Source organism: Primulina eburnea, chromosome 16 (assembly GCF_022965805.1).
Source record: "Primulina eburnea isolate SZY01 chromosome 16, ASM2296580v1, whole genome shotgun sequence".
Lineage (NCBI taxonomy): Eukaryota > Viridiplantae > Streptophyta > Magnoliopsida > Lamiales > Gesneriaceae > Primulina > Primulina eburnea.
Window position 1 is genome coordinate 6,592,601 of NC_133116.1, and position 21,221 is coordinate 6,613,821.

At 37.7% G+C, this 21,221-nt stretch overlaps 2 protein-coding genes across 2 annotated transcripts; both read right to left on the bottom strand.

Annotated features, from left to right (window-relative positions):
- Positions 1–4,641: 4,641 nt before the first annotated feature.
- Positions 4,642–6,135, bottom strand: LOC140817363 (uncharacterized). The gene is made up of 4 exons (XM_073177017.1): positions 5,879–6,135; positions 5,677–5,788; positions 5,365–5,610; positions 4,642–5,289 (listed from the first exon to the last, which is right to left on the bottom strand). The coding sequence occupies exons 1-4, from the start codon at positions 6,133–6,135 to the stop codon at positions 4,642–4,644; spliced, it is 1,263 nt and encodes a 420-aa protein (XP_073033118.1).
- A 7,033-nt stretch (positions 6,136–13,168) lies between these two features.
- LOC140816373 (uncharacterized) lies at positions 13,169–14,447 on the bottom strand. Its single transcript, XM_073175595.1, has 2 exons — positions 13,531–14,447; positions 13,169–13,411 (listed from the first exon to the last, which is right to left on the bottom strand). The coding sequence occupies exons 1-2, from the start codon at positions 14,414–14,416 to the stop codon at positions 13,356–13,358; spliced, it is 942 nt and encodes a 313-aa protein (XP_073031696.1). The 5' UTR covers positions 14,417–14,447; the 3' UTR covers positions 13,169–13,355.
- Between the last annotated feature and the right edge of the window lie 6,774 nt (positions 14,448–21,221).

A 21,221-nucleotide genomic window follows, 5' to 3' on the forward strand; every position in this document is an offset into this window, starting at 1 on the left:
AATCCGAGAAAGGTCTAACGGGGAAAGTTGATTATGATTTTCGGGGCTAATGATTACGGGTGTATTAGTTAAAAGGTTAGTGATAATGATATCTTAAGATTCGGGATTAAGCTCTTTAAGCATAATATTATTATGTAATGTTGATGGATAATGAATGCGGATAAATATACACACACACACACACAAATTCAAGTAGACTTGGATTTTTCTCGAAGAATCGAACTAAAAAATCACTTGATAGACAAATTCTACTCTTAAATCTTAAGGATACGGATACGAGTCTTGATAATATGTGACGAGTGAGTCTCATGTGAGACTGTCTCACGGATCATAATCTGTGATACGGGTCAACTCTACCCATATTCACAATAAAAAGTAATACTCTTAGCATAAAAAGTACTTTTTCATGGGTGACCCAAATAAGAGATCCGTCTCACAAATACGACCCATGAGACCGTCTCACACAAGTTTTTGTCATATGTGACTACTTCAGTTCAACATCTACTTTCGAGTGAAGTCTACTTGATTATTGCACATGTTATATAGATGAAATATTTCGAGTACTTGGGTAAAAAAAATTATGAATTAGAAACTGATATTTTTTAAAAAATAAGTTAATGAACTTGTATTTACATTAATTATTATTTCTAGCGTATTGATAGTCCATATCAATAAATACGTTTGTCGAAATTTTCGTTTTTGGTAGTCCATAATTGTTGTTGGACACTCCAATTTCTCGTAAAGAAAATTATATATATTTTTTGCCATGTTATATTTCAATATATAAGAAAATAAGAATTTATTCATTTCTCATCAGAATGTTGATGTTGTGTTGGAAAGACTTATGTAACACTAAACATTAATGATATATTGGATGTCATGTCAATACTCAGGTGAAAAATACTAAAATTGAAGGGAAAAACGCTAGTTACTGGATTAAAATCGTGAATATCCGATAACATGAGAAAAAATGAAAAATGTACAAATTATATGACCAAAAATATAATGTTATCCTTATGAAAATTAATAACATTATTTCATCCAAAAATTTTAAAAATCCCACCAAATATATATGATAACTACATATATACACACACAAGTTATTAAAACAATTGATGTGCGAAATTATCCTTATCATCATATACACACTTGTCACAATCCCTCTTCGTTAAACGTATGTTTTATTCACCCCAAATCGTGTATGTGGTATCATGAATATTACTAAAAGATACACACGTAATGTATGTGATATTATTATTATTTTTAATTTGATTAGATAATATAAACAATTAACACGAAATTATTTTCAACTTATAAGAGTTGTTCAATTTAAAAAAGGAAGATTTGTTTAGATTTTTTCTTGTGTAAAATATAGAGTGATTTGAGAAGGTTTTTAGTAGGGTAAAAAAGATAAATATAGAATTAAATATTTCTAAAGTAGTTACTCTAAAGGTCTCACACTTAATAATATAGTACATATAGATGTCTGCCAAGAATATATTATATTCTCGCCGTTGATATAATTTGTTTGCTCACAAGAGTAACGCATTATTATTTTATGGCAGACTGGAGAATAAATCAATAAAACATGATTCCTATAATAACAAAAATTTAAAACAGTGTTTAAAATGAGAAATAGCATGTTAATTATGATATCGATAAAACATGATTCCTATAATAACAAAAATTTAAAACTAGTGTTTAAAATGAGAAATAACATGTTAATTATGATATCGAGTTGATTTACTAGCCACTTGATTAATTACTTCACGATTGTTTCAATGTTAATATTAGTAATGAAATTAATCGATCATATAATTACACTTAAGTTATATTTTACCATAAATTTTAAAGGTAATTAAGAACAAGCTTTTTTTTATTAAATATCTGGTTAGGACAAAAATAAAGTAGCTTAGTGATTATAAATGATTATTGTACCTTTTCTCTATTATGTTCAAGAAATATTTCCTGTATTATAGTGGTATTTAAAAAGTTTGTTATCCCCTCTGATACTCACAAATTTAGGGTCCGATTCCAGCAAGTGTCACTAGTACAGACGCAGGTTATGAAATTAATCTGAGCCTGAAATCACAAATAAGATCATTAGAAGGGGTAATGAAGGTGTCCTACCGTAGGCCCTTCGACACTCAAGTCAGTGACTGAGGATATATAGGGCTAAGGGTGCTTCTGAAAACAATATATTGAATGAATCAACTATATGCTCAAACCTGGTATTAATAGGAGAATACCTGGGCCCTGATGGGCTTCCCACCCAAATGTGGTCTGGGCCTCCAAGATGTAACCCGGGCATAGGGGGCCTATGGGATATCACCAGTCTCCTCCGGCCGAGTCGAACGCAGGTTCGAAGTTCGATTAGTTGTGATGTCCTCGGGTTACCAGGTGCGAGTTGTGCATTTCCTTCGAGCCATCTATCAGTCTCCAGAAATTTGGAAACAAATCAAGTCGCAATCATGTTCAATTTCACTTCTCTCCTACATAATTTCTTCTGCAATTCACATACGTTCCACCATCGCAACCCACCTTCTTCTCCCTACAACTGCGCTCGTGAGCTCGCCCGATGCCGCCGAGCCCTCGCCCCTGCCGTGCTCGCCCAACGCCCGCGCGAGCGACTCCGCCAAGCTCGCCCAACGTCCGCCCGAGCGCTTCCGCCACGCTCGCCCAGTGCCCGTCCAAACGCCTCCGCAATGCTCGCCCCTACTATGCTCGACCAGCGCCCGCACGAGCGCCTCAGCCACGCTCGCTCAGTGCCCGAGCGCCTCCACCGCGCTCGCCCCTCGCCTGAGCGCCCCAGACGCCACACTCGCCACGCTCAACCAGCATCCGTCCGAGCGCCTTCACCACGCTCGCCCAGCGCCGGAGCCACGCTCACCCATCGTCCGCCCGATCGCTTCCGCCACACTCGCCCCTGCCACGCTCACCCAGTGCCCGTCGAGCGCCTCCGCAATGCTCGCCCCTCACCCCTGCCACGCTCGCCCAGCGCCCAAGCGAGCGCCTCAGCCACGCTCGCCCAGTGCCCGAGCGCTCGGGACGCCACACTCGCCACGCTCACCCAGCATCCGTCCAAGCGCCTTCGCCACGCTCGCCCAGATCCCGCACGAGCGCCTCAAGCCACCCTCAACATGCTTCCACCATGCTCGCCACTCGCTCGAGTTGCCCTGACGCCACACTCGCCCCTCGCCCGAGCTCCCCTGACGCCCTCGTGTTCGCCCAGTCACCACCGCCACGCTCGCCCTCGTAAGCCACCGCCCAAGCATGTTGAGATTTTTATTTCGAAGAGGTTACAATGGAGATATTCTCTTGTGAATGATTGTTTCTGAAGAGCTTTTAGGGGCGTAATTTTCGCAGCGGCAAACATAATTCATTATCGACGAACCAAATAAAATTTTCTAACACCTTCTGCCCTCGTCGCCCCCGTATTCAAGGTCCTCTACTAAGCTTTTGAAGAAAAATAATTCTCACTTCCCCGTGCCCTAGACTCCTCTGCTAGAATAGTCCTTAGTAGGAAGAATAAAACTTCAACCTCCTCCCCTCTAACTTCACTGTTAGTCGATGCCTTAGCAGAAAAATAAAACTCTCACCGCATCATCTCGTAACTCCTCTGCTAAGCCGGGTCTTAGCAAGAAAAATCAAACTCTCACCTCATCATCTCAAACTCCTCTGCTATGCCGGGCCTTAGCAGGAAAATAAAAATTCTTAACCCTCACCCTCTAACTCTTCGGTTAAGCGACGCTATATTAGGAAAATAACATTTTTCTCCTCCCAAACTCTGCTCCTCTGTTAGGCGATGCCTTTGAAGGAAAATAAAATTTTTCCCATCGCTGCCACTGCTCCTCTACTAGGCGACGCTTTAGCAGGAAAATAAAATTTTTCTCTTTCCCAACTCTGCTCCTCTGCTTGGCGATGCCTTAGCAGGAAAAATTAATTTTGTCTCTACTCCACTCTGCTCCTCCGTTAGGCGATGCCTTAGTAGGAGAAATAAAATTTAATTCTCCTCCTCAACTCTGCTCCTCTGCTAGGCGATGCCTTAGCAGGAAATAAAATTCTTCTCCTCCACTCTGCTCCTCTGCTAGGCGACTCCTTAGCATGAAAATTTAATTTTTCTCCGGCCAAACTCTGCTCCTCTGCTAGGCGATGTTTTAGCAGGAAAAATAAAATTTAATATCATCCTCCACTCTGCTCCTCTGCTAGGCGATGCCTTAGCAGGAAAATAAAATTCTTCTCCTCCACTCTGCTCCTCTGCTAGGCGACGCCTTAGCAAGAAATTTTAATTTTTCTTCGGCCAAACTCTGTTCCTCTGCTAGGCGATGCCTTAGCAAGAAAATTTAATTCTCCTCCTCCACTCTGCTCCTCTGCTAGGCGATGCTTTAGCAGTTTTCCTCCACTCTGCTCCTCTGCTAGGCGACGCCTTAGCAGAAAAATTTAATTTTTCTCTGGCCAAACTCTGCTCCTCTGCTAGGCAATTCCTTAACTGGAAAATTTAACTTCTCCTCCTCTATTCTGCTCCTCTGCTAGGGGATGCCTTAGCAGGAAAATAGATTTTTTCTTCTCCCAAATTCTGCTCATCTGCTAGGCGATGCCTTAGCAAGTGGAAGCTACGACTCTGAAATCCTTCAGAGTTGGTCATCCTAGAAATCCATTATACACTGAAAGGGTATCTACCACGGTGAACGCTATCATTTTTGTTACCCACCGGGGATCAGTCCCCAGGGATAGGAGAAGCACAATCTGACTCAAAGGCGGGATGGCGTGTCCTGCAAACCCATATAGCGGGGTGGAGACCGGCTCAAACTCAAATCCTTCCACCTGCATTTGATCCAACGTGCTCTTGAACAAGACGCTCACGGAGCTTCTATTATCAATAAATATCCTTGCAACATCATAATTGACAATGGTGGCCGTCACCACCAAGGCATCGTTATGTGGAGTCACAACGCCTCGGAGGTCTTCCGGCCTAAAGCTGATGATGGGGTCTTGCGGTAAGTCTGCACCCCTAGATATCTCGAAGTTCTCCAACCTTCTCCCATGTGCTTTCCAAGCTCGCCTAGAATCTCCATCAGTAAAACCGCCCGAGATCATATGGATCATTCCTCTCGTAGGGTGGTTATCCTCATTCGTTCTCCTCCTCGGTTCGACGGGCTCCTGAAGGACATCTTGACCTCGACCTTCGTCTCTCTGCTCCCCAACCCCCTGATTTATCCATGGAGGGCCTTGACCACGTCTACGAGACGGGCGAGACCTTGGTCGACTCCTAGATGCAGATCCTTCTCGCTTGTCCCGCGAAGGAAATATGGCACTGCACTCAACCCTTCATGACTTCTCTCACCTCCCTGCGGGCTCACTCACCTCCATCACCTCTTCATGACTCATATCCAGGGGAACATGTGATGAGAATTTTCCTCTACGTCTAGTTATGTCCTCCTCTCTTTCCCCCGTACCCCTCTTCCTTCCTCTTTTCTCCGCTCCCACAACTCTACTTCCTCCGGGCCAGTTCTCCATCCTTCTGTACCGTTGAGCATCTTCCAAGTTTACATATTTCTCAGCTCGAGCCAACAGATCATCATAGCTCGACGGAGGCTTCTTGACCAGCGACTTGAAAAACTCTCATCCCCTCAGTCCTTATGTGAAGGCACTTATCATGATGTCAGGGGTAGTCACTGGTATTTCCAGCGCTGCACTGTTGAAACGCTGGACAAATTCTCGCAAAGTTTCATCCTCTTGTTGTTTCATCACAAACAGACTCAAATAATTCTTCTGGTGCCTCTTGATGCTGGAAAATCAGTTCAAGAAAGCTGAAGCAAAATCCTCAAAAGAGTGTATGGAGTTGGGCTGCAGGGTATTAAACCATTGCTGTGCTAACCTCACCAACGTGCCCAGAAACACCATGCACCTGACTCCATCTGAATATTGGTGCAACAGAGCCGCATTCTCAAATCTCCCCAAGTGTTCTTCGGTGTCTGTATGTCTATCATATTCTCCAACGTTTGATTGTCGGAAATGTGGAGGAAGCCTTTCTTTCAAGATGGCTAGTAAAAAAGGGCTTCCTTTCTTGGGTACCGGCACCCTGCTTCCTACCTGCTCCCTCAACTTCCGTATCTCCTTCCACATCTCCCCCATCTCACTAATTTCCCCACTTTGGAGGGGATGCGTCTCTTCAACCCTACTCTGGTGGACTTCAACATTTTTTTAATGCTCCTGACGGACGGCCTGTTCCTCTACAAATATAGACTCTTGATTCCTCTTCATTGCCTCATCCACTGCCCTGGTGATAAATTGGCCCAACCATTCCAGGGTCAAGTTTCCCACATTCTCATTGGGACGAGTTTGCTCGACCCATGTCTCCTGAAGGAGCTGCTCAGCTCTTGTCTCTTGACGAGGTTGTTCCTGTCTCGTCTCAAGATGCGGTTGTTCCTGTCTTGTCTCAGCATGAGATGGTTCGGGTCCCCTCCGAGGACGCGATGATGCTGAGGTGGCTCGTCCACTCCCTCTCTTCCCTACCATCTCTACGTCTCAACTCAAAGTTTCTCACAGATGGCGCCAAGTGTCACTAGTACAGATGCAGGTTATGAAATTACTATGAGCCTGAAATCACAAATAAGATCGTTAGAAGGGGCCAGGAGGGTGTCCTGGCGTAGCCTCTCCGACGCTCAAGTCAGTGACTGAGGATATATGGGGAGAGCAGCTAAGGGTGCTGCTGAAAACAATATACTGAATGAATCGACTGTATGCTCAAACCTGATAATTATTGGAGAATACCTGAGCCCTGATGGGCTTCCCACCCAAATGTGGTCTGGGCCTCCAAGATGTAATCCGTCCTAGGGAGCCCATGGGATATCACCCTCCATCTCAATTAGCGCATTTGAATGGAGTTAGGCCCATCGAGCTAGATTGTCACGCCATGAAAATAGACGAGTTGGGTTATGTAGGACCGAGTGCTTACCGCTTTACCAAAAGCTATAGCTAATGGTAATTGTGCAACTCAAATCTTTTAAACCGCACAGCAACACAAGCACCATGGTTCGATCGCTCTACCAAGCAAGGACAATTATTGCACCCAACAATCTCCCTCCCAATAATTGCACTCCTTGCAATCAATGGGAATCGAACCCATGACCTTGGCTCTGATACCAATTGTAGGACCGAGTGCTTACCGCTTTACCAAAAGCTATAGCTAATGGTAATGGTGCAACTCAAATCTTTTAAACCGCACAGCAGCACAAGCACCATGGTTCGATTGCTCTACCAAGCAAGGACAATTATTGCACCCAACAGGTTATTAATTTATTGTTCATTTAAAGACGATCTAAGTAAGTCAGTCCATTTGGACCGCATGTTGAAATTTTCGCGCCCCGCCCTGATTACTGACATGTCAAGGCGGGGGTGGTATGGTCCGTTTGAGAGCTTTAGCCTCAGTTATACATTTTTAATTTTACTTTTTCATTAGTGCCCATATATGTAGTATAGTTTCTATTTTTAGTAGCATTTTTTCTTATTTTTTACAATTATGTATCTGTTTGCTAAGTTTTGGAAAATGTGCAATTATTTTTCAAACGAATTAAATAATGATAAAATGAGATGTTTGTTTGTAAATTTTGTTTTTCCAATGATTTTATTATTATTTTTTGGAAAAACAAACGATTTTATATATTTGGGACGAAGAGGATATATTTTCACTTTATTTTTCATTATTTTAGCAAAATATATATTTCTTCGTGATAAAGTGCAATAATTGTCCTGGCTGGAACCTAAATAGAACAATATAAAAGATGTAAAAGTTACGTTTAAGTTTACGTACAGTTTAAAAAATTTGAGTTGCACTGTAAAACGACAAATACTCTATCATAAAATTGATATCATAGTCAAGTTTACGAGTTTGATTCTCATCGATGGCAAGAATTGATTATTGTGAGAGAGATTGTTGAAGTGCAATAATTATCCTTGACGGTAGAATAATCGAAACATGACGCTTGAATAGTTGTATTGTTTAAAATATTTGAGTGGTTTAAATTATACTATTACTATTATTTATATATTTTAATAAATCGATATACCCTACATTTAAAATAAAATACATTTTATTTTTGAATGGTTTTGAGTGGTTACATTTGGTTTGCAATTTTTCTACGAATGATCAAATTTAATGTAAAATATTATAACGTATATTCAAACTGATTCCAAAACAATAACAATAAAATATATTTCAAATATAAAAATACATTTCAAATCATATAAAATATAACCAGATAAAAAAATAATCAAGATTTAAAATCAAGTTAACAATTGAGCAAAACAAGACACTAACAAAAAAAATGACATTTGCACTATGTTGGATTTTTTTTTTAAATATATATTCCAAATTTCAAACAAAATATTTGTAGTATATTTTTTTTACCTATTATTACAATCATGCGCCGAATAATATGACAATTGGCAAGCGGTTCCGACAGGATGGATCGGTTATTGCCAAAAAATAACTGTATTACATATATATTATGATTTATGGTTATTATTTTTAATCGTGATTTTTAATAGAAATGAAAAAAAAAAGTTTTTATTTATAGGCTAGCAATAGTGGCGATGCTGCCCGATTACTATTACACCTTTTTCGAAGTGATGAAGCAATGATGAGGTAAAAAAGATTCTTAAGGCTGTCACTGCGCCGAACTTTCACTATTTCTTACCAAATATAGGTAGACACCCATTATCCATATAAAGATCAATGCCTACTTACTTTGATTTATTATTATTACTATTATTTCGAAATCGAATTGTACATTTTAGTATGCATTTTTTTTGTCAATTAGTCAAAATTAAATGTTTTAAAGAGCCGTGCGACAATTTGTTTTCGAGACGAGAAGATGTTTGTTATAAAGTGAGTTTTGAATATGATATTTAATCTCAAAAAATTTGAGTTATTGGTGTCATATGAAGTATAAGTCATCGAGATACAAGTCGTTTCGAATTTGAGATCTTGACTCTATCTGATGTGCTGCTATAAATCATCGATATTCTAATTTCCATTTTGATATATAATACAGTGGTCTATCATGATCACATATCTTAAATTGTTCATTGGCAATTTCAAGTGGACCAAATGAGGGAACATGACCATTTTAATGACAACCTTCTGTTAATAAGATAACAGTGTTTAAGTATATGTAAGTTTTCTTGATTTTGGCAGTTTTTTTTTTCAAGTTAAATTTTCTATTTTTTTTTTAACTTGGGTAACACATAATTTTATAGTATACGTATCTGCGACTCTCGTCGTGTCAATGTTTTTTTTCTCGTTTAATTGGAAAATTACAACGTGTAAATCGTGCCTAGTAGCATCAAAAATTTAGGACAAAAAAGACATGCCATGTGACGAGCTGCCTAAAATGGTAATGCAATTGAGGTACTTTAGTCCCAAAGTTGATTGGTGAGATTTAATATCCAAGAGGTCAAAAGGGCTTGTTTTACGATGGTTTTCGGTCCATTACTCGTGCATGTGCTTCTCTAAGTTAAATAGGGACTATTGATTTCAACCTCGCGATGTTCAAATTTTGAGTGGATATAAGTTCGATTTTTTAAATTAAATTATATTGTAATATATAATTTGTGGCGTTTGTCGTTTTATCAAAAGTTATAATTAGTGATGATGATATAACTCATTTTTTTTAAATCCTACAACAGCTCAAATGTCATGTTTCGATTGCTCTACTTAGCAGAGACAATTATTGCATCTCACAACCACCCTCTCAATAATTAGACTTCTTGCAATACATGAGAATCAAATCCGTGACTTTGATATCAGTTGTATGACTGAACGTTTGTCACTTTACTAAAAATATCAGTCCTACAAAGTTTATGTTGGATTAATTAATTGGTGAACTACATTTTACACAATGCTTTAAAGTGTGCCAAAGTTTGTTAAGTGCTATTATCTACACGGCTCGCTACAGCTATAGTAGCTAATGTTTCACTGGGATCTCTCAAATAGTGTATCAATTAGGGTGGGTCGGGTCAGGTCGAGTCGAGTAATAATACTATTCAAAAATTGCTTAATTTGAACCCAATCCGAACCCGAGCCAACCCGAAAACTCTCAACTCGAACCTGAACCCGAATCAATCCGATCAACCTGTATAACCCGATCTGATATGATTTAATTTTATAATCCAATCCGATCTACACGTATAAAATCCGTATAATCCGATCTACACGTATAAAATTTAAAATATAATAATAATATTTTAATTTAAACATATTATATCAAAATCTCTCTCATATATATGATTTAAATTTAAAAGTCTAATCGTAGAAAAATAAAGTATATTTACTAAATCAAATAAACAATTATTTTAAAAAATAAAAAAATGTTTCAAAATAAATATTAAATCATGAAAATTCATAATATAAATATACAATAAAATATATAAAAAATGTAGGCAATATTTATTAATTATATATATTTTTTAAAAAAATTAAATTTTCGGGTCAACCGAACCCAACCCTACCCAACCCGATCATTTTTTTCGTGTCAGCTATCGGGTCCAACCCGATCTGACCCGAACCTGAAAACCTCAAACCCAAACCTTATTTTTTTGGTTGAACAATATCGAGTTAATGGGTCGTGTCTGATTTTGACACCCCTACCTTCAAATAAAACTTGTTATAAATTTTATTTTAATTTTCATAAATCGACTAAACGAAAACTTATGCCTGGAGAGTTGCGGTCGCTCCCTTTAACATATTTTTTTTTACATACGTATTGATTTTTTATTATTTTTTTATATAAAAAAAATAATATGTTTTGCCCCTCGAGGAATATAAGAAATCTTCGAGGTTCGAATTGAGATATATAGGTTGCCAACCGCGTCAATATCGGTATATTGCATGTAAATTTATCAAGTCCTCTCACTTTCATATTAAAATACTAGCATGTGACAAAAAAAGTGATGGGGTTTTGGGCCGGGACTAACAATGTACGTTCAATCCGCCAACCATATGATTTATGAGCCCGTCTATGCTACACTGGACTGTCATATTTCGTATGATTTTATACAAAAACATCAATTGTTGTTCTGAATTCAAATAAAAATATTGGGATGTCCAAAATTACACAAACGAGTAAATATACCAGACATAACATTGATTTGTAATTTGTAATTTATCTTTCTTTTGTAACCACAAATTATCTAAACCTTTGTAATTTATCTTTCTTTATTATTACATTGATGATAGGAAGTTTTCTCGTTATGATATGAGATGAAATTCAACTCTTATTTGGAGATGTTTATATCACTGTACCACAAGTGACAAATATTGTGACGGAGTCATGAATCAAGAAAAAAGGACAAGCACGACTTCTAATATTTTTTTCCCATGATAACCAAAAGGTATTTGTATCTTCAACGTATCGAAAATCAATCCAATCCTTAATTTGTGAAAGATGACATTTTCAAATGTTATTGGTCATGTAAAATCACGAACATAAAAAAAACTATTATGAAACGGTTTTACAGATCAATTTTGTGAGACAATTTCATAGGTGACGCGTGCAAAAATATTACTTTTTATGCCAAATATAAGCAGAGTTGACTCGTCTAAAAAATAAAGATATGTGAAACCGTCTTACGAAAATTCTACTCGAGCAACATACACACACAACTTTTCGTAAAATTTCGTTGCAAAAATGTACTTTCTTCCATAAATATCATATTTATAGGTAAAACTAGAGTTGGATACAGCATAAATTTTCGAAGAAGTGAAAATTTTCTGTTTTACATTATAAATTAATGAACATATGATAGAAAAGCCCATATATTTCACTCTCAGCCCAAAATACACTCTGTTATGTAGATATGGAGCCCAATTTTGTCATCTCAGATTCTCAATCAACTAATGTCTACATTCCATAAGGGTCCAATCCATGATTAAATAAAAAAAAAACTATATCACAAATGATAAAATAATAAATTGTTTCGGAAAAAATAAATAAATTGAGGAAACAATAAAAAATTAAAATTTAAAATATTTAAAAAAGAAAAAAGAAAAAGAAAAAAGAAAAAAGAAAGATGTGGGCCTATATATTCAGATCGGTGATAATATGGACCAGGATCCTCTACTGTGGCATCCTCACAGTAGGGGATGCTGTGTCATAAAGTTTTTTTTTTTTTTAAAGCTTATATATATTTTTTTATTTTTTTCATTTTTTTGGATTTTTTTGTTTTAATCTTTCTTTTACTTTCACTCAAAATTTTCATTTTTAAATATTTTTTTGCTTTTTTTTAAAATATATTATAATTATTTTTTTCTTTCTATTTTTGATTCTTTTTTTGACATTTTGTTTACCTCGTTTGTTTTAAAAGTAAAACATATTTTATATTTCAATTTTAGTTCTTTTCAGCATGCTTGATTCAGTCCATTTTAATTGATACTCGAACAAGATTAAAAATTTGTATTTTGTTTTCGTCATCAATCAATTCTATCAAAAAACATCGAATTTTCATTAATGTGGTAAACACTTGCTTCTACAAATAAAAAAGAGGGAAACAAATTATAATATATTTTAAAAAGAGCAAAAAATATTTGAAAATAAAAATTTTGAGTGGGAGTAAAAAAAGAATAAAACAAAAAATCCAAAAAATGATAAAAAAATTTAAAAAAATATATATAAAAGCTTTTTTTAAAAAAAAAAATCGTGGCACGACATCTTCTACCGTGGGGAAGCCACAAAGTAGAGGATCCTGGTCCGAATATGTTGTATATGGTTTACATGTTGTGCGGCCATGTATATATGGAATTTTACTTTGGGACAAAGGAAGAACACTTGCAAGATAAAGCGATTCTCTTTAATGAAAGAATTTATTCCCCAAGGCATTCCTTTTGCTTCCAATCTTGTCATGAAAGTTGATTCGTTCCATCTCCATTTATTTCTAGCTAGCTACATTATATATATATATATGTATGTATATATATATATATATGTATGTATAGAGATATACATATATATAGCTTTGGCTACCCTCGTATTTCATGTCGATTCCACGTTTGTTTTGAAGTCGAACTCGAGTCACTAATTGAGTTAGTTTAAAGTTAATCTAATTAGAAATCGACTAGTTTTTAGGTACAATATTTTGTATGATACGAATCCTCGTACGATCAATCGAATTCGAGTTGAACGATTCACGAGCCTTGTAGCTTAATATTGAATAGGATGTCTCTTACAAAGTTAACAAGATAAATAACGATCATTCTTATTGGAAGTAAAAACAAACAAATCTACAAACAACAGAGAACACAACTCTCCCTTCACAATATTGTAATTTGAAATTACCTCCGAGCTAGGGTAACACTGTCACATGAAGTTCAGTATTGAGAAGAACCAAGCCGATGAAAACATCCATAGAAGCCCTGTTAAATTAATTGGAATGATTTAGATTCCTTACTTTTTTCTAGAAATATTAAAGGAAATTAAATGTAAAAGTATTAATCTTTAATAACGGTTATATATAACTATATATCTTAATTACCAGTAATTTTCCAGGGGAGAAATCTTGACCCATGGCTCCAAGATCCCACGTAAAAACAATCTGTCGATGTATTCAATCCACCGGGACAATTGCAGGCGAACGACTTGGATTCGTCGTCGTTGTATCCACAAACTCCATTACTCTTTTCGCAGCTCGTGCACAACACAGGATAATCGTTATCGAAACTGAACTTATACTTCAGCGCCAAACCGTAGTTCCATACCTCGGGATCGTATTCTTCCCCGTTGAATCCATACAAAGCCGAATAGGATGAACACTGCAGCTTCGGCAAGTCCATTTCAAATGAAGGGCCAAGATTTACCGGCGTGTACACGCAGCAAGTGGACCCAGGCAAACTAACCCTACTGATCGCTCCACAAGAATACAGTAGGCTGCAAATAGATGAGCCCTGAGGGTCACATAAGGAAGTAGACGACCCTTTTTCTTTCAGATCGGTGGAGCATTCAAGCAAAGCGACGACTGTTTTGTCGTGGAAGGAGAAGGGGGCGTCCCAGTCGAGGCCGAAGCCTTTGCTTGGCAGGATACATGAGCAAGTGGACATGGCGGTATCAGAAATGTAGATGATTTGGTTGGTGTAGTCGATAGAAGTGACCGTGTAGCAGCCTGTGTGAGTTGAGAACGTGAGGCGCTGTTCGGTGCAGGTTACATATGGGAGGAAGCGTGGATTGCCACAGCCGGTGCCCGTGCCGAATGGGTATTTGATTGGGATCGTGCCGCAGGTTTTGTGACATGTTTGTGAGGAGATTAAGGTGGGGAGAAGTATGAGAAGAATGGTGCAAAGTATCCTCCACTTCATGTTGAAGGGATAAGTAAACACATGCAATATAGCAAGAGTAGTGGAGAAGTGGGATTTTAAGGTTGACATAAATAAACATGTATACTGGCTAAGTTTTTAGCCCGAAAATGTTACTGTCGGTGTATTTTTATACACGATGATAAATCGATTATCTTATAAGAAAACATAAAGAGAGTAATACTTCGGTGTAGGAGTGAGTCTTATGTGAGACCGTCTAACGGATTTTAATCTGTGAGATGGATCAACCCTACCCATATCCACAATAAAAGTAATACATTTTCATGGATGACCCAAATAAGAGATCCGTCTCACAAATACGATCCGTGAGACCGTCTCACACAAGTTTTTGCCTCGGTGTAGTATATAAAACAAACTCGTATATAATATATTCTTACATATATATTATATTTTATAATTTTCTTTGTCTATTTATGCAAATATTTGGAGATTATATATATATATATATATATATATATATATATAATTAATTATAATAATATTTTATATTATAATGATGTGATCATTTATAATAATTATTTTTTATATGGTCATTTTTCATCATGTATAGTTTTGGGAATACTTGAGAGGATATATAGTTTATATATTATTATTTAGTAAAAGAGTGCTTCTACGCAGTACTTGTTGGTCCCACGTGCGGAATTCCGAAATAATAAAACCCGAAAATAAAGAATAAACTGGACACCGAGATTTACGTGGAAAACCCCTAAAAATTATTAGGGTAAAAACCACGGGCAAGATGAAAAGAATTTCCACTATAATATTTTGTGGTGTACAACTCACTCACTGTGTTTCCAAAGAGAACACACACTCTCTTAATACAGGAGAACAAAACACCTCACAAATATTATAGAACACACTCAAATATGTGTATAAGAGAGGAACTCAGAACGGGATGCAATGAAATGTTCGAATGATGCATCTATTTATAGATGCATCATCCAGTGTGAACCAGGAAATTGCGCACAATTTCATTACGCAATTTCCATCCAACTTTGTTGACCCGCGAAATATGCCAACACGTTTTTTTCTTTCTTTCTTTGATTGGCCCCTACCTCATTAACTTCTTTGTCTCTTGGTCGACATTTCTCCCACTTGGAGATTTGATTGAGAATCAAACACATCTCCACATATCCTTTCAATCTTGCCATTCCCTGCTGCTTACGTTTCTGCTAGACCACTTGAGGATCTACACCACTCAAACTTATCAGTGTTCACTGGCTTGGTCAGAAAATCAGCTATGTTATCCTTCGTATGGATCTTCTGCATATCCACGCTTCCTTCTTCTACTACTTCTCGCACAAAGTGAAATTGTACTCCAATGTGTTTCGTTCTGGAATGAAAGGCTGGATTCCTTGCGATGTGCAAGGCACTCTGACTGTCACAAAACAAAGGAACATTCTCTTGTTTGTGCCCGATCTCCTCCAATAACCTTTTAATCCATATTGCCTCCTTGCAAGCTTGAGTAGCTGCCATGTATTCTGCCTCTGTTGTAGATAACGCCACAACTGTCTGCAGTTTTGAAACCCAGCTTACTGCTCCTCCGGCAAGTGTAAACACATAACCAGTAGTAGATTTTCTCTTATCAGGATCACCTGCATAATCTGAATCGACATAGCCCCTGAGTGTAAAATCCGATCCTCCATAACATAATGCAGCATTCGAGGTACCCTTAATGTATCTAAGGATCCTCTTAACAGTGCTCCAATGCTCTCGTCCAGGATTCGCCATATACCGACTAACTGCTCCCACTGCTTGAGCAATGTCCGGTCTTGTACATATCATGGCGAACATCAAACTTCCCACTGCTGATGCATACGGTACTCGAGACATCTCCATCCTCTCTGCTTCACTGCTAGGACACATTTCGGAGGATAACTTGAAGTTAACAGGAAGAGGGGTTGAAATTGGCTTACTATCTTGCATGTTGAAGCGTTGCAAGACTTTCTTCAAATAATTTTTCTGGGAAAGCCAAATCTTTCTGTTACTTCTGTCTCGATGAACTTGCATCCCTAGAATCTTGTTTGCTGGTCCCAAGTCCTTCATATCAAATTCCCTAGCCAACTGTGCCTTCAATCCTTGGACCTGATCTTTGTTGGGGCCTGCTACCAACATGTCGTCCACATACAACAGCAAAATAATATAATCATCACCAGACCTCTTGAAATACGTACAAGGGTCTGCACTCAGTCTGTTGTATCCAAGGCTCGTGATATAGGAATCAAATCTCTTGTACCAACACCTCGGCGCCTGTTTGAGACCGTACAGAGATTTCTTCAACCTGCAAACCAAGTTCTCTTTGCCTTTTTCCGCAAAACCTTCTGGCTGGAGCATATAGATTTCTTCTTCAAGATCTCCATGAAGAAATGCCGTTTTTACATCTAGCTGTTCTAGATGTAGGTCAAACACCGCACACAATGCCAACACTACTCTGACTGTTGTAAGCCGAACCACAGGAGAAAATATCTCATTGAAGTCAATACCTTCTTTCTGAGCATACCCTTTTACTACCAATCTAGCACGATACCGTTCCACTTGATTATTGCCATCTCGCTTGATCTTATAGACCCATCTGTTACCGATGGCTTTCCTCCCTCGTGGTAGTGTAACAAGATCCCAAGTTTTATTTCTGTCTAATGCCTTCAACTCTTCTTGCATTGCTATCATCCATAAGGATACTTCCGAGCTTTGAGTAGCCTCATAGAAACTCGATGGCTCACCATCCTCTGATAATAGACAATATGCAATGTTGCTTTCAGTGACATAATCTGAAAGCCAATCTGGTGGTCTTCTGTCTCGAGTTGACTGCCTCACATTGGAAACCTCAGACTCAACTTGTACTTGTTCTTCGTGCTCTGGTACTGCTTCACAAGAAACTTGACCTTCGTCTGTCTTATTTTCTACCTGAAAAATAGTAGTTTCTGAATTCTGTGTGCCTTTGTCTCCCTTTACTTTATCTTCCTCGAAGATAACATCCCTGCTGATGACAAGCTTGTGAACAGTAGGATCCCACAAGCGAAACCCCTTTACTCCATCAGCATAGCCCAAGAAGATACATTTTCTGGATTTCGAATCCAACTTCGATCTTTCTTGCTCATTGTACAGAACGTACACCGGACTTCCAAATGTATGCAAATGAGAATAATCTGTCGGCTTTCCAGTCCACATCTCCATCGGAGTCTTCAGATCAATCGCCACTGAAGGAGAACGATTGATAATATAACAAGCGGTTTTGACTGCCTCCGCCCAAAATGACTTTTCTAGACCCGCAGTTCTCAACATAGCTCTTGTTCTGTCCAACAAGGTCTTGTTCATCCGCTCCGCCACTCCATTCTGTTGAGGTGTGTAAGCCGTCGTGAACTGTCTCTTGATGCCCTCATGTTGATAAAATGCATCAAACTCGTCACTGGTATATTCTCCTCCATTGTCAGTCCTCAGACACTTGATTTTCTTTTCTGAATCAAGTTCAACCCGCGCTTTGAAATCTTTGAAGATCTGGAAAACATCTGATTTCTTCTTGATCGGATACACCCAACATCTCCTAGAGAAATCATCAATGAACGAGACAAAGTATCTCGCTCCTCCTAGGGATACAACCGGTGCTTGCCAAACATCCGAATGAATCAGCTCCAATATGCTTTTGCTCCTGGCAGTAGAAGTGCCAAACTTTAATCTGTGTTGTTTACTGGTAACACAATGCTCACAAAAGGGTAGTGATACTTTTGTAAGTCCCGGCAGTAGCTTCCGTTCTGAGAGAATTTTCAAACCCCGTTCTGACATATGCCCGAGCTTTCTATGCCATAACACTGTTAATTCTTCTCCTGAACCAATTGATGCAACAGCTAGTTCTGCCTCTTTGTGTGTTTCTCCCAAAAGTACATACAGATTTGCAGCAACCTTTTCCGCCTTCATAACCACAAGCGCGCCCTTCACAATTTTCATGATCCCGTTCTCGATCCGAGTTTTGCACCCGATGTCATCCAATTGTCCCAAGGACAAAAGATTTTTCGTCAGTCCTTTCACATGTCGTACCTCCTGTATGGTGCGAATGGTGCCATCAAACATTTTAATTTTGATAGTACCGACCCCAGCGATTTCCAAGGCATGATCATTTCCCATGAATACAGATCCTCCTGAGATTGGTTCATAATGATCGAACCATTCTCTCCGAGACGTCATATGCCACGTCGCTCCTGAATCCATTATCCATGTGTCACAAAATTTGTGCCTGCCTTCCGCAACTGTTGCTGCTTCGTTGAATAATATTTCACCACTGCCTGAAGTACTGGCCACATTTCCTTGAGAACTTTTATCGATACTCGTACACTCTCTCTTGAAGTGCCCTTTACCGCCACATTTAAAGCAGTAAATATTTTTCTTCTTACTTCTCGACTTTGATCTACCTCGTCTTTGGCTCCCACTGGAGTCACGGTCCATAAATCTTCCTCTTATCATCGGTAACGCCTCTGCCTGCTTTGAGGATACCAACCTATCTTCCTTATTCTTGCGCCGGCTTTCTTCTCCGAGAACCGCAGTTAAGACATCGTCGAATCTTAGAAAGCCCATCAGAATATTGTTGGTAATGTTGATGATAAGTTGATCGTATGAATCTGGTAGACTTTGAAGTAGAAGCTCTGCACATTCATTTTCCCCTATTTTATGCCCCATGGAAGTGAGTTGGGCAAATAGAGTATTTAGTGTATTGATATGGTCGGTCATCGATGAGGATTCCGCCATCCGAAGAGTATAAAGCCTTCTCTTTAGGAAAATCATGTTGTGTAGCGACTTGACCTCGTACATCTTTGTCAGAGTATCCCAGATAACTTTGGCTGTTTTTATCTCAGAGATACTTGACAAAACTTCGTCAGCTATAGCCAAGTGTAAATTGGCAACAGCATTATCACTCATCTCATTCCACTTTACATCGTCCGCCATTTCCTCCGGTCTATCTCCAATAGCCGCCAAACAATTTTCTTTTCTTAAAATTGCTTGCATCTTTATTTTCCACAACAGAAAATTACTTCCATTGAACTTTGTTATCTCGTACCTTCCCGCCATTATGTCTACAACAATTTTATAGACTGGACAAAATAATCTCACCTTAAATAAAAAATCTCAAAAAATCTTTTTCTGATGTGGAAGATCAGTCTAGGCTGCAACCACAGAGCATACTCAGAATCTTAAGAAATTTTAAACCAAGGCTCTGATACCACTTGTTGGTCCCACGTGCGGAATTCCGAAATAATAAAACCCGAAAATAAAGAATAAACTGGACACCGAGATTTACGTGGAAAACCCCTAAAAATTATTAGGGTAAAAACCACGGGCAAGATGAAAAGAATTTCCACTATAATATTTTGTGGTGTACAACTCACTCACTGTGTTTCCAAAGAGAACACACACTCTCTTAATACAGGAGAACAAAACACCTCACAAATATTATAGAACACACTCAAATATGTGTATAAGAGAGGAACTCAGAACGGGATGCAATGAAATGTTCGAATGATGCATCTATTTATAGATGCATCATCCAGTGTGAACCAGGAAATTGCGCACAATTTCATTACGCAATTTCCATCCAACTTTGTTGACCCGCGAAATATGCCAACACGTTTTTTTCTTTCTTTCTTTGATTGGCCCCTACCTCATTAACTTCTTTGTCTCTTGGTCGACAGTACTAGGAATAAACTTTAAATATTTATCTTAATTTGTAGGGAGATGAGCAAGTATCTAAAAAGACGAAGCGTGGCAAGCAAGTTTTAAAACTTTACACGGATTTAGTATGATATTGAGTGTGATTTTTTAAATTTTATGATAATTTTAATTATATCAAATTAGTCATTACATTAAAAACATATAAATATACAAAATTTTAGAATCAATATGTTTAAATACTATAAAAAAAGAGTAACCATTTAGAATATTTCAGCATCTTTAGAGTTTTTTTTTAAAAAAAATTAATATTATCAAATATTTAATATTTTAAAGTTAATTTTTACAAAAAAGAATAAAAGTGTTCAAGAAATTTAAAGTTAAACTTTTATTTTAATAAGTTCTCGTTCAATAACATTTTTCGTGCCAAATGATTGAACATTTTTCTCATGTTTTTCCTCGAATGAAAATCTTTTTTTTTTAGAACATGGGATCAGTGCATGCTTGAGGATCGATACCAAGGAGGCTAATGTGGTCCTTTTCCCACTAAATAATGCCGATGACAAAGAATCGGATCATTTTTGTAAAGGAGATCGAACATAATTTTACCATTTGAAAAAGGTCAAAAGGAAAGAAATAATATTCTTTTAAACTCATTTTCTTTTTAAAAAATACTATTTTAACTAATGATAAATTTTTTATGAAAACTCATATTTGAGTTATTGGTTGCGATATAATCTCTCGATTTTTTTATACAAAACAATTGTAAATAAAATATTTAATTTACATGCATATAATTTGTGTATAAAAATACCCATTATTTAATTTATGTGCCCCAATTCCAATTTTATCACCCGAAAATGGGTATTATTTTAAAGCCCAAATATAAAAAAAAATAGCCCAATGAAATGTTTGGTATACCGATTTTTTCGGTAAGTTCGGTATTTTTTCCCACCCTTACTTATACCACTTGTTAGGACCAATGGAATCCGGATATCTCCGGACTGGTATGATATTGTCCACTTTGATTTTTAACCCTCATAGTTTTACTTTTAGAACCACCCAAAAGACTCATATCAATGGAGATATCATTCCATCTTTATTAATCCATGATCTTTCTCTATATCTTTCAACGTGGACTTTGGTTACATTTGCATTGACAGCTTCATGCAGCCTGGCGCCTTCTTTCTGCAGGTTTGCT